We start from the raw sequence: 13,289 nt of genomic DNA, 5'->3' as shown, positions 1-13,289 counted from the left end.
GAAAGAAAAAAGTCATGTCAGAGTGATTTTTCTCATTTTTGTCAGAACTTGTTGTTAACACGTCTGCTGATTGAGTCAAAAGAGTGACAGCTGGAGTCTGACCTCGTCTTATCGGCACGTTGCCCGGCGGTTGCTCGCATGTTACTGGGTGGATGCCAAAGCCGGGAACACCACCTGAAGACTGTTCAAACCGACACGGGCTGAACACCACACACAGTTACTCCCGTCAGCATAAACACACACATTTGGTCCATTAATTGATTACTTTATTCACTGGAAAACAATCTCAGACTATTTTGTTCGATCCTTTAAATAACTTTTTAGAAATAAAGAAGGACAAAGATTCACTGGTTCCACTGAATATTTGCCATCATCTATGACCGGAAACTGAATTTCTGAGCATTCTGAGGACATTTTCTTGACTCTGGGGAACTTTTTCCAATCATTGTGTTGATCAAATAACAAATAGTTAAAATAATCCTGAGTTGCAGCCTCTGATTGACAGTCTGAAATGAGCCCATATTGAATGAGTTAATATGGGACAAACTCAGCGACAGGTAGACTTTGATTAGAGTCACAGTACATTGCCTGGTAACCCCTAAAAGTCTATTGGCAACATAAAACCCTGCATGTTTCTGTACTAAAACTGAACTCGGGATCCATCAAACAAAGCGTGCCTCGTTCTGTTTCAGGTGTTACGAAGGGTTTTCAGAACTGTGTCCTTCATCAGAATGGTCTTGTACAGTCATTGTGTCTGTTTTGCTTATTTTGACTCTCCTCTCCATGTTGTAGGTGGATGCCAGGACATCTTACAGGATGAACCCGCTAGCTGCCCTCAGCATTGACCGCAACGCTCTCGTGGGGGAAAATTACCGACCCCATGGAGGAATTTTCTACCCTGGCATCCATCCCCTTTCTGGTGAAAAGCCCCAGGAGTCTGGCAGTTCTCACCCACTTGGCTATGATCTCCTCTATAAACCAGATGTAACTCTGTTGGATGGCCAGAAATCCGCAAATGCATATGTTGGACTTTATAAGAGCCCACCACCAGGCCTGCAGAAACCCCTAGTTGTCCCTGCTGCAGGAGCTGATGGTCTGGGGCTGGACCGCAGAATTCTGCCTAATGACAAGCAGTCGGAGCTGAGCCTGAATGGTGCTGGCAGCTTCCTGAGATTGCCCTGGATCAGCCCTTATGCAGATGCAACAATGTACCCCTTCTTGGACATGGCATACAAGGCCTCTTTCCTGTCCCAGCCATCACCCTTCATCCACCAGCAGCTGGCATATCAGTCTCTGTGTGCCGTTGGGGCAGGAAGCAGTACAACCGGGGAAGACAGACTTTTCTACCTGCCTCATTATGGTCCAGCCCATATCTCATCCCCGCTGGGCCCTCCAATAAGGATCCATACAGCCACTCCAAGTCCTGCTGTCCTTTCACCCTTGCCCCACTGCCAGGACAAGGCCTTACAGGGTCTTGGTCCTCAGGTACATCAAGAACAGTCTGCCTTCAGCACTAGTCCACAGATCCACCAGGAGCCCCAGCCTCAATCTGTTCACCATACTGAGCAACAGCATAGCAGCAGTGGTGTAAAGTCCGGTCAGCCCACTTCCACCAACAACACTCTAAGCAGCAAAAGTGCTGGAAGTACCGGTGCCCCTGTTAACAGTTCAGCTAGCACTGCTGCCATAGAGTCATCCCCAATAACCCATCCTTGCTCAGTTCTCCCACCCCAACCCCTCAGCAACACCAATACAAACCTCCAGAAGTCACATTACAGAAGCACCTCTTCATCCTCAACCTCTCTTTCAGTGTCCCACCCCTTTTACATGGGTAGTCTGAGCTCTGAGCACTGCTCTCCCATGCACTCGGGCACCAAGAAAACCAAAGATGCCAGCTCAGACTGCAGTAGTGCAGAGAAGTGTATATCACCTGCAAAGACATCACTGGACCGAGCTGTACCTCAAAAGCCTGTCAAAAACCCTGGGGAAAAACCTTTGGATCTGTCTGCCAAAGAGTTGGAAGGATTCTCAAAGGGATTCTCATCCAAATTAGAGGCCCTGTCCAAGTTGGGGTATTTACCACCATCACAGTATGGGCTGTTAGCCAGTCAAGACCAGCACTTAAAGGAGGGTCTACCCACACCTGTTAGCACATCAGCAAAGGCTCCTGATCATGCTGAAATGATCAGCTCAGTTCCCTCCCCATGGGTTGTTCCGGGTGCGTCCATAGCTGTCAGTTCAGAGCACAGCAGAGGCTCCCACATTGTGAAAAACAAGAGTGTAGATCATCATCCACAGCCTCAATGCTCACCTGGGTCCATGGCAGTGGAGGGAACCAATCTTCCTAGCCCTGCTTCAGGGGGAAGACCCTCTGCATCATCTCCTTCCCCAAAGTCCAAAGTTGAATGGCCACATGTTGAATTTGAGAAAGTCCACCCAAACAGTAAAGGAGCAGCTCATTCATGCCCTGGAAAACAGAGTGTAACTCCTGCTAAGCCAGAGGCTCAAGAGAGCCAATCTCATCCACCGCAGCAACATGAGTCACATGTGGAAAATGGAAACTCTTCCAGTCAAATCTATGGCGACTCGTACCTACCTCCTGGCTTAGGTTACACAAACCGCTACATCCCATACTCAGTTGCTGAGAATATGTCCTTGCAACGTATGACCATACCAAGTAAAGGACCTGTCTATCCCCACCCTGTCTTGCTTGGCAGCAGCAGCTTTTATCCACCTTGCATAGCACCAAAACATGGCCTTCCATATGGAGTGCCTCCAAACCAGGGTGACTTTGTGACATACCAGAATTCCCGGGCAGTAGCCCCCCCACCTGTTTCCTCACATGCAGGTCTTGACCGACTCGAGAACCAGGATAAAACCTGGAATGCCGAACCGTACGGGAACCAGGAAAGACTGGATGCTGACAGATCCCACAAGAGTGACGATGAAAGAGAGAAGTCCACAAACCAAACCATAAAGGCTTCAAGCAAAAGCCTCACTTCTGCCAGAGATGATATAGTTTTTATTGACCTTGTGCGTGATGAGACAGATGATGATTTGTCCACCAATAAGCACAGTTCCTTATGTAACAAAAGAGAAGATTCCTCCAAGCGTGGTGGCAGTAGCTGTAGCTATATCCAAGAAAGACAGCCGTGGCCTCCAAAAGCCCCCCCTGTCAGCGAGGCTCCAGAGCAGAGACAAGACTTACCTCCTCATCACAAATCTTCTTCACCTCCCTCTCCTCATGAGGAGATCTCAGAGGAGATCCCAGGACAGGAGGAGCCACTTAGTCCATTCCCTGATATCCCAGAGGAGCAGACCCTGCGTTGTGCCCGAACTTCTTCACAGCAGTTTTCTAGAAAATGTAAAACTGGACCCTCTGATGGTGCTGGGGACTTGATAAGTACCACAAATGGTGGGAATAGTGATACTGATGAGAAGATCACCAATAACAATGTAAAGTCAGAGGCCTCAGCCAATAAAAATGTTAACCCTGAGCAAACCCCTCCTCGAAATAACAACTCATTGGGTTTTTTTAGCAAAGAAAATGGTTCTAGTGACTCTAACAATTCCAACATCACAGGAGCAACATGTACAGTCACCAGCAACTGTCATTCAGACAGTCCAATTTGCAGCAGTAAAGGGCTGGCCTGTCGAGATTTCAGGCCAAAGGCCCCAGCATGCAGGACTTTCAACCCCAGGGTTCCAGCTGGAGGAGTTATGAACACCAGGGCTCCACTGAGTTTTAACATCAACCCAAGTAGTCCCACATCTAACAATGGAGTTGTAAACAGTCCAGATTTTGTCAACAGAAATTTTGTGGGCCCATGTTGCAGAAATCTGGCTCTGAGGACTCCGGCTTGTGAACCCAGAATTTTCAGTGGGCCAACTCTTGGAAAAAGCAATCCTGTTACTCATAACTGCAAGAGCATCACTCCCAGATTTACAAATTGTGAAAACCACAATGCTGTGCGCCCAGTTTGTGGAAACATCACTCTCAGGGCTCCTGCATGTGGAAAGAACTGTTACAGTTGTCCAAATTGTGGAAATTTAGTCTCTAGAGGCCAATCTTTTGGAAACAACCAGACCTGTATAAATAACAATCCCAAAGTCCCCACATTTGTAAACAGTTTTTCTCTGGGCTCAACCTGTCTGCACCTTTCACCTGGCAATCCTACCAATGGAGGATTTGATGTGATGCCTGCAGATCTGACTGCAGAACCACCAGCTAACAAAGACCTAAAATGTGAGGGCCTTTCCTCCAATGACACAGAGCCCAGGGGAGAGACGCCAAACTCTACCTTCACCACTGCGAGCTGTGGAGATGGAAAGAAAGACATTCATGACATGATGGATCCCCTGGCAGATGAAGATGAGGGCCCTGGCTGCAGCAAGAACCGGCGCTCCGGTCTCACTAAACGCATCGCCAACTCATCCGGCTACGTTGGCGACCGGTTTAAATGTGTGACCACGGAGCTTTACGCTGACACCAGCAAGCTGAGCAGAGAACAGAGAGCACTCCAGGTAAGATCCTGTCTCCAGTCCTCACTCCTCAATTATGCAGCGACAGTCTGGTGAGACGAACAGGGAAAGTCTAATTTCACTGGTGGTCTGAAGTCTAATCATTGCAGCGTCGCTGCTTGCTTGGGTTTATTTTCTGATACTGATTTTTCTGCTCACTGTTCGTTAACTGTGCTGTACTATTCTGTGTTTTACCCAGTGATTTACTATTGTAAACCAGGATGTCAACACTGTAGAATGTCCAGATTTTAGTGTATAACTGCTGAAATTTTCTTCAACCCCACAAGGTTTAGTCCTCATGCAGGTAAGGACACAGAGGACTTCGACAGTAGTATGACATATACATCTTTGACGTTGCCTTTTGAGGCAAGTAAAGTTTTTTGAAGGCGGCAGGAAATTGTAAGAATCATGTTGGTAGGAGGTGGTTTGAGGTAGCAAACCCCTCCGGACATGAGGACGTGGAGCTAGTAGATGGGTAGCACGCCTGACTTTGAGCAGGAGATTGGAGTTTGCGTTCTGTCGCTAAGCATACCTTAACCACAGTGTCAATGCCACAGTAAGTCATTTTGTGATTTGTGTTGTATTTGGTGATATTTTACGGTTATATTCTGGCTTGTAATGAGGACGCTATCGCCACTGTAGCCTCGGCATAACCTGCTCTCTATGGCAACGTTATCTTACCTGATGATTGGTTTTGACAGGACATTTGATGTCAGTCTTTATCAGATGCGCTCTCACGTCTCGTTCAACAGATTTGCTCCCATTTGAATGACTCACCTCCAGCTGTGTCTCACAGGTGTAACTGTGATCTGAAGCATTTATTTGTGCTTTAAGTCTGTTTTTTTCAACAACACACACCTAAACACAAGGTTTATGCACAATAGAAAGGCGCTGAAACAGCGACCAGGACCTCCAAAGATGTGTCCTCTGTGGGGACATTTTCCGAAAACTCCAAATCTTAGTGTGAACGACGACCAAAATGCAAACAAAAGGACGTGTTGTCAAATCGAGCTGTCTCACTGTGTCTGTGGGATGTGGTCGGAGTTCTGTTTGGAGGCTCTGTGGAGGTGTTTGAATCTGGTCAGAGATGTCGTAAAGAATTATCAGGTATGCGGAGCTGTTTCGAGGAAAACTGCCTTCTCCTCCTCCTCCTTCACCTCCTCCTTCTCCCTTTTTTTCTGTTTCTGTCTCCAAATGTTTGGGGTCGTGCTGAGGTCGACTCAGGATAACACACCGGCGGTATGAGTGTGGCTCCAGGCGAGTGTTATCCTGCTGGTTTTCCCCAAAAAATGAAGAAAACTGAGGCGGAGAGGAAAGCTGTCTCCTCTTTCTCTGCGTCTTGTTTATCTAAGTTCCCTCTTTTCTCTCTTTGTCTTTTCATCTTTCTCTCTCAATATCGGTTGTTTTGCTCTATTTTTGTTTCTCTGCCTCTCCGTTCGTCGCTTGTTCTCGCTTCTTGTTATTCCTCTGTTTCTCTTCACCGTCTCGTCCCCTGGAGATCCCCCCTTCAACTCAAATTAAATCTCTCCATCCTCCTCCCCCTGTTCATCCTCCTCCTCCATCCCTCGGCAGATGGAGGAGGAAGGAAAGTGGAACTTTTAATGAAATCCTCCTCTTCCTCCTCCTTTTTTCCTCCTCTTCCTCATCCTTGGAGCCCAGATTAGCCTTGACTACTTTAACCACACAAGCACATAACGTGTGCAGTCTGCCTGCTCTTGTTTTCCGAATGGAGGCTGGTTTGTGTTGAAGGAGGAATAAATAAATAATGAACTACATTTCCCATCAAGCATCTTTTCTTATGTTCAGACCAAAATGATTGTTTCTGTTCTCTGCTGAGTGAAACCATGAAAATCATGAAGTGCCTTTGATTTGAGGAACGTATGATTGAGTATTTTTTAAGTTTTGACCCATATGAGTTAGAAAAAGATGCACAGATTTGGACCCCTCAATGGCAAAAAAGCTGAAATTCAAGCACTGAAAGAGCTTCAGTCATTTGAAGCACTGAAAGGAGTTGAAGTGACGGCTGAAATAAGCACTGAAAAAAGTAAAGTGAGGGTGAAAAAATTGAAAGGCTGGTTGAACTACAAGCTTTGAAAGGAGCAAACATGTCAGTTGATGTGTAGCACTGAGTGGAGTGAAGGAAAGTTAAGTGGCAGTTAAAATTTAAGCACTGAAAGAAGTTGAGGAGTCCAGTTAAAATAACAGTTTGAAAGAAGTTCAAAAACTGATTGTGGACAGACAGAAACCTCCTGAATTCAACGAGTACTGAACGTCGGTGGATTGTTTTGCAATAGTCTCTGGAAGACAAAAAATGACAAATATGATCAGATAACTGGACAAAGTCCTTTTTCGTGTCTGTTGGTAAGATGGCAGATTTTAATTTCCTTAATCTAATTCAGAATAACACATCGTCCGTGAAGCGTCTCTCTCAGCTGTCTCCCTCCTCTTAGAGGACTTTTCTGGACAGAAAGCTGAGCCGTCAGGCAGTTTATTCCCTCTGGAAGGCGATTTGCTTGGTCAGTCGTGGCTCCTGGAGGAGGCGGTGGTGGTGGAGGAGGCGAAGGAGGGGGGTTACTGCTCAAATTAACTCACATTTTGCTCCTATGTCCTTGGATGCTGCCGGCTCGGAGCAGCAGTGTTGGATGGATTTGTAGATCGTTTCACGGGCCATTAATTTTAAAATGGTTTTGTGGTCAGGGCAGAGTGAGGTGAGCGAGAAATACTGGCCTGTCAGGGAGTGCACGGTGGTTACCAAAGGGTACCGGTGGTTACCAACGGTGCCGGGCTTTGGTTTGGTTCATCTTACTGTGGAACGAACATCCTGGATAATGGAGAAAACGTCTGTCTGAGTTTCAGTTTAAATCACGAAGCGTGTTGACAGACAGAAAAATCTGTTTCCTGGTTGGTTCTTTTCTTTCTTCAAGACTGAGACATCTCAACATGACATTTCTAAATTAAATGTACCTGAAGTGTCTCAAAATAATATGTATCAGCGTGGAAATAACGGATGGAAGTTCAGCACTGAAAGAAGCTGAAGTGTCAGTTAAGTGAAAGTGCTGAAAGGAGTTGATATGTTGGTTAAAGTGAAAGTGAAGGAAATAGGTGAAGAGACAGTTGGAGTGTAAGAACTGAAAGGAGTCAACAAACACATTGATGTGTAGGAGTTAAAGTGTGAGCAGGAAGTGAAGTGGTAGCTGAAACAGGCACTGAAAGAAATGGAAGCGTCAGATAAAAGAAAGTACTGAAAAGAGATGAAAGGCCACTTGAAATCCAAGAGTGAAGGATGTTAAAGTGTCATTTGAAGTGAAAGTACGAAAAGGAGTGAAAGTAGAAGTTCTAAACGAAGTTGAAGAGGCAGAAAAACAAACACTGTAGGAAATGTAAGTGGCAGATGTTACACATGTACATGTCAAAACGCTGAAAAGATCAGAGTTGAAGCATCCGTGGAGGTGAATGCACGGAAAGTTGTTCTATCAGGAGAAGAGAAAGCGCGTGAGCAGTTGAAGTGTCAGTTGAGGAGTAAACACTGAAAGGACTTGACGTGTCCTTTGAAACGTAAGCACTCAAAGTCTAATGACTGACAGCGTGAGTCAGTGCAAGCACCAAATGAAGCTGAAGCACCAAGCAAAGGGGAAGCACTGAAAGAAGCCGAAGTGTCGTTTAGAGTAAAGGAGTTAGTGTCCGTTCAAGAGAGAACACTGAAAAACACTGAAATAGATGGAAAGAATGGAATGAAATGAATCAAGTGTCCACGTCTCATCCCTGCTCCTCAGAGGACGAGCCCTGAAATGACCCTGTGAGCGCCATCCTCTGGACGTTTGTAGCTCCTCCACCGATCAGACTCGAGGCCAAGATGCATCATCAGGCTGCTGTTTGTTTCCATGAGGGTGTAATGAGCTCTGCAGCCTCTAGGGGGCACTAGCAGCGCTGAGCACTTAAAAACACTTTAAGCCTCCTCTTTTTGGAAACTTTGGGTGAGTTTAACGTTACGTGAAGGAAAGCTTCCCAGCAGCACCTGTTCGCAGCTCGGCTTTGTGTTTTCTCAGTCTGTGCGTTCACATGCCGACAGGGAGGTGTTTTTTCCTTCACAGCAGCAGAGTCCAGGGTCACAGAGTGAGTTTTGAAAGTTCAGACTTTCTGGTGTGTTTGTGGTTTGGGGCAGTGAAATCCTGAAGCTTCCCGAGGCTCCAGCTGCCGAAGAAAATAGCCAAGAACTCACCTCTGGCTGACAGCTGCTGTTTATATCTGAGCATCACTGAAAGTCTGGAGTTAAAGCAGAAAACGTCCAACTAGTGAAGGTGATGTGGGCCAAACACCGATTCTGTTGAATGGAGCAATCCCCCAAATATCCACCAAAGGAACCTGCTGTCAATCAGGCATCAACGGCGCCTGTTTCCTGATGCTGTTCAATGTTTCAGGCACTGGAAAACCAGGAAAACCTCCCGATTTTCACTTTCAGACAAAAAGTTGACATTTTCAGCCGTCGATGTTGTTTGTTAAGCACTGAAATAAGTTGAAGTGCAGCTGCAACAAGAGCTGAAAAATAGCTGAAAGGTCAGTTGAAATGCTTCAAGTTCTGAAAGGAATGAACACGTCAGTCGATGTGGAGCTCTGAAAGCAAAAGCAGTAAAAGAAGAGGCAGTGAAAACAAGCGCTGAAAGAAATGTAAGTGGCAGAAAGGTTAAAGCACTGACAGCCGGTGAGGGGCAGTGAAAGTCCTGAGGAGGTTTAGTCTCAGGAATGAAAGGAGCTGAGGTGACGGAGGATCCTTCAGCTCTGAAAAATGTCTTTGAGTTTGAAAGACGCTCGAAGTTCAAGCACGACGAGGAGTTGAAGTGTTCCTCGAACAGGAAGTGGTTTGAGGAGTTAATGAGCTGGTGAAGGTGAAGACAGCTGAAGTGTGAGGAGCTTCATGGAGCTTCAGCTGAAGTCAAGCTCTTCCTTCTCACTCATGATGTTGAATTTACACTTTTTTGCTTTTTTTCTCAGCGTGCGATGCTGCGTTTCTCCGAGCTGGAGCTGAAGGAGAAAGAGGGAGGAAAAAAGGAGGAGGAGGAGGAGGAAGAGGAGAGGGAGGAGGAAGAAGGGATGACAGCAGCAGCAGCAGTGGTGACAGAGCTGGCAGAAGGCCAGCGGGGAGACGGAGGGAGGGAAGAAGACAAGGAGGAGGAGGAGGAGGGGATGAAGAAAGAAGGAGGAGGAGGAGGGGGGTGGGAGCGCTGCCAGCAGAGCGAGGGGAGGCGAGGAGGAGGAGGAGGAGGAAGAACTCCCTCTGCAGCCGCCGCTGAGGCACAGAGAGGTAAGAGGATTTCCGGAGAGCTCTGCAGGATGACGTGCACGCTCACTCACACACACACACACACACACACACACACACACACACACACACACACAAGACATTAAAACACACACACACTTTTTGAGGTTGATCTCACTTGCTAGAAGTCATTCGCTTTCTTTGTCTCTTCTTCTGCGGCCTGTGTGTGTGTGTGTGTGTGTGTGTGTGTGTGTGTGTGTGTGTGTGTGTCTGAACTCTTGGTGCACTTCGCTCGCTTTAAGCCGAGCACACCGCTGCCCTCGTTTTCTCCAGGAAGCCAAGTGTGCACATTCAGAGACACACACACACACACACACAGACACACACACACACACACACACACACACACGCATGCACACACACACACACAACATTTGGTGTGTTTTGTGATCAGTTTAAAATTAGGTGGAAATCTGGAAGTTAATTAATGAGACTGTAATTAAAACTCACGTCCGGATCGCGTCCTGGTCTGAAAGCAGGTGAAGACAAATGAAGGAATTCTCAGATTTCCGGCTGAATTGATCGGATTTGATCAAAAATATCAGGATATCAGGGTCGTTTTTACCTGGTTTTTAGCGGTGGACGCACAGACGGTGGACGTCAGCTCAGCCTGACGGCTCTGATCTGAAGAGACGCTTCAGTTCAGTGAAACTTCCCTGAATAAATGAAGGTAAAAAAACAGCTAAAGAGGACCGAACACGGGACGTTGTGGGACTCCACAGGACATGTTTCAGAGACACTGAAAAGGAGCAGATCCGTCTCAGAGACATGAACTGTGAGTGTTTGGAGACGTCCAGATTAAAGTGATGTAAAACATCAGGAAGGCTTCAAAATAAAGACTCAAAGCTTTCGATTCTCTTTATTCTTGAAGCCTTTGAAAGACTGAACGTCTTCACATCCATACACTGTATTTAATGCTCTATTAGGCATTATTTCCTATAAATGCATTTGTCCTTGATTATCGTTTATTGCTGCTCATTGACATCCAGTAATGCTTGTCTGCAAACCAAATATGTGGATGGAGAGAGAGAGAGAGAGAGGAGAGAGAGAGAGAGAGAGAGAGAGAGAGAGAGAGAGAGAGAGAGAGAGAGAGAGAGAGAGAGAGAGGAGAGAGAGGAGAGAGAGAGAGAGAGAGAGAGAGAGAGAGAGAGAGGAGAGAGAGGAGAGAGAGAGAGAGAGAGACAGAGAAGAGAGACAGAGAGAGAGAGAGAGAGAGAGAGAGAGAGAGAGAGAGAGAGAGAGGAGAGAGAGAGAGACAGAGAGAGAGAGAGAGAGGAGAGAGAGAGAGACAGAGAGAGAGAGAGAGAGGAGAGAGAGAGAGAGAGGAGAGAGAGAGGAGAGAGAGGAGAGAGAGAGAGAGAGAGAGAGACAGAGAGAGAGGAGAGAGAGGAGAGAGAGAGAGAGAGAGAGAGACAGAGAGAGAGGAGAGAGAGAGAGAGAGAGGAGAGAGAGAGAGAGAGGAGAGAGAGAGAGAGAGGGAGGAGAGAGAGAGAGAGAGAGAGAGAGAGAGAGAGGAGAGAGAGAGAGAGAGAGAGACAGAGAGAGAGGAGAGAGAGAGAGAGAGAGGAGAGAGAGAGAGAGAGGAGAGAGAGAGAGAGAGAGAGAGAGAGAGACAGAGAAGAGAGAGAGAGAGAGAGAGAGAGAGAGAGAGAGGAGAGAGAGAGAGAGAGAGAGGAGAGAGAGAGAGAGAGAGAGAGAGAGAGAGAGAGAGAGAGAGAGAGAGAGAGAGAGAGAGAGAGAGACAGAGAAGAGAGAGAGAGAGAGAGAGAGACAGAGAGAGAGGAGAGAGAGAGAGAGAGAGAGAGGAGAGAGAGAGAGACAGAGAGAGGAGAGAGAGGAGAGAGAGGAGAGACAGAGAGAGGAGAGAGAGAGAGTTGGGAGATGAGACGGGAAGATAAAGACGTAAAAAATGAGTGAGAGACATAAAAGAAAGGAAAGATCAGAGAGAGAGAGTCTTTGATGTGCTGCCTTTCAGAGCAGAAAGCAGCTCAGAGCGTCCGAGTGAAATCTGCTGAACAACCGGTTTTCTTTAATCACACGTTTGTTGAAGGTCAAAGGTCACAGAAACCAGCCTGTGAAGTGAAGGTTGCAGGTTTGAATCCCAGACGGCCCGAGCTGCAGCCTGCTGTGTCTTCATGCCTGTAAAGTGAGCTCCGTAAACAGTTTCCACATCTCGAGTCTGAGATTTTATGTTTAGGCAAAAAGTGAGAGTGAGAGCAGCGAGAGGAGCTGGAGGTGCAGCGAGTATCGTCTGCACGTCGACGCCGTCTGCTCACGCTCATCGTTCAGAGCGAAGAGGCGTCATGAGCTGAAACTAACCGCGTTCTGTTTGTCTGTGAAGGTTTTCATCCGTCCTGCTCTCACAGTCGCCTCCCGGTCCTGCCGCCGTGCCGCCGCTCCGACAGCCTCCGAGAGAAGGAAGATGATTCAGCGGAGGCGCAGAAGAAGAACGAAGAGGAGGAAGGAGGTCTGCAGGAGGAGAAGAGGACAGAGGAGAAGAGTTTTGTATCACAGCCACAAAAACAACAGCAGAGGTTTCTGTCCACAGCCAGAGGCCTGTTACAGGGAAACGCCTCCACGCCGGGACTCAGAGGTTCGAATCTCAGCGTGACGATAAACCGGAGGAGAATCTTTAGTCTGGAGCCTTTCCACCAGAGCAGCATCATCAGCAGCCGGCTGAAGAGAGGGAGGGAGGAGGAGAGGGAGGAGGAGAGGGAGGAGGACGACAGGACGGGGAGCCACAAGAAAACCAAGTTCACCGCCGGTAAGAGTTACCCTGGATGGTGTCGCCAGTGAAGATGTGGTCTGTGGTGTTCCTCAGGGTTCTGCTCGCGGTCCACTCTCGTTCTCATCACACAGAGTCCATGCATACAAGAACCAATCAGAGGCTCTGAAAGCTCTGCAGGTCACTCGTACCTGCATGTCTGCGGTGCCCGATGAAACAATTTTCTCTGATCATTTCTTGATTATTCATGTGGCTTTAGTTTGTTTTGCTGACCTTTGATTGGTTGTTGTTTCATCCCCCTGACTGCTGATTGGTTGTTATCCGTGACAGACTCAACTCTGGAGGACGTGAGGAAGCTGAAGGTTTGCATTGAGCTGAACGGCCTCAGACTTAACAAGCCCCGCCTCCCCGCGGAGCTCAGCCAATGGCTGCCCTCCAGCCAGAGGTCAGCCGAGGTCGACGCGAAGTTCAGGATGGACATCCCAGCCGTCAGGGGGAGGTCAGAGGTCAACGGAGGCTGGTGCGACCGCACGTTTGTGAGGAGGGACGACCCGAGAGGTAAACACAGCAAATTACAAAATGTTGTGTTTTTTTACTTTTTCTGTTTATTTATTTATTTATTTAACAAATAAACAACTGAACTTCCATCTGAAGATCAATAAGAATGATCTCATCTTTATTTAATCTTTGTTTCATTGAGATTATTTTTGTAAATTTTGTTCTTGC

At 47.3% G+C, this 13,289-nt stretch overlaps 1 protein-coding gene across 1 annotated transcript in view; it reads left to right on the top strand.

Annotated features, from left to right (window-relative positions):
- LOC143315871 (BCL-6 corepressor-like) overlaps positions 1–13,289 on the top strand; it is a 33,458-nt gene that overhangs the window by 4,691 nt on the left and 15,478 nt on the right. Inside the window, exons 3-6 of the mRNA XM_076723394.1 lie at positions 793–4,524; positions 9,511–9,820; positions 12,180–12,602; positions 12,894–13,121. Coding sequence (XP_076579509.1) covers positions 793–4,524; positions 9,511–9,820; positions 12,180–12,602; positions 12,894–13,121 — 4,693 coding nt within the window. The remainder of the gene's footprint in view (positions 1–792; positions 4,525–9,510; positions 9,821–12,179; positions 12,603–12,893; positions 13,122–13,289) is intronic.

Source organism: Chaetodon auriga, chromosome 23 (genome assembly GCF_051107435.1).
Source record: "Chaetodon auriga isolate fChaAug3 chromosome 23, fChaAug3.hap1, whole genome shotgun sequence".
NCBI classification, from domain to species: Eukaryota; Metazoa; Chordata; class Actinopteri; order Chaetodontiformes; family Chaetodontidae; genus Chaetodon; species Chaetodon auriga.
This window is presented reverse-complemented; position numbering and strand designations above follow the sequence as displayed.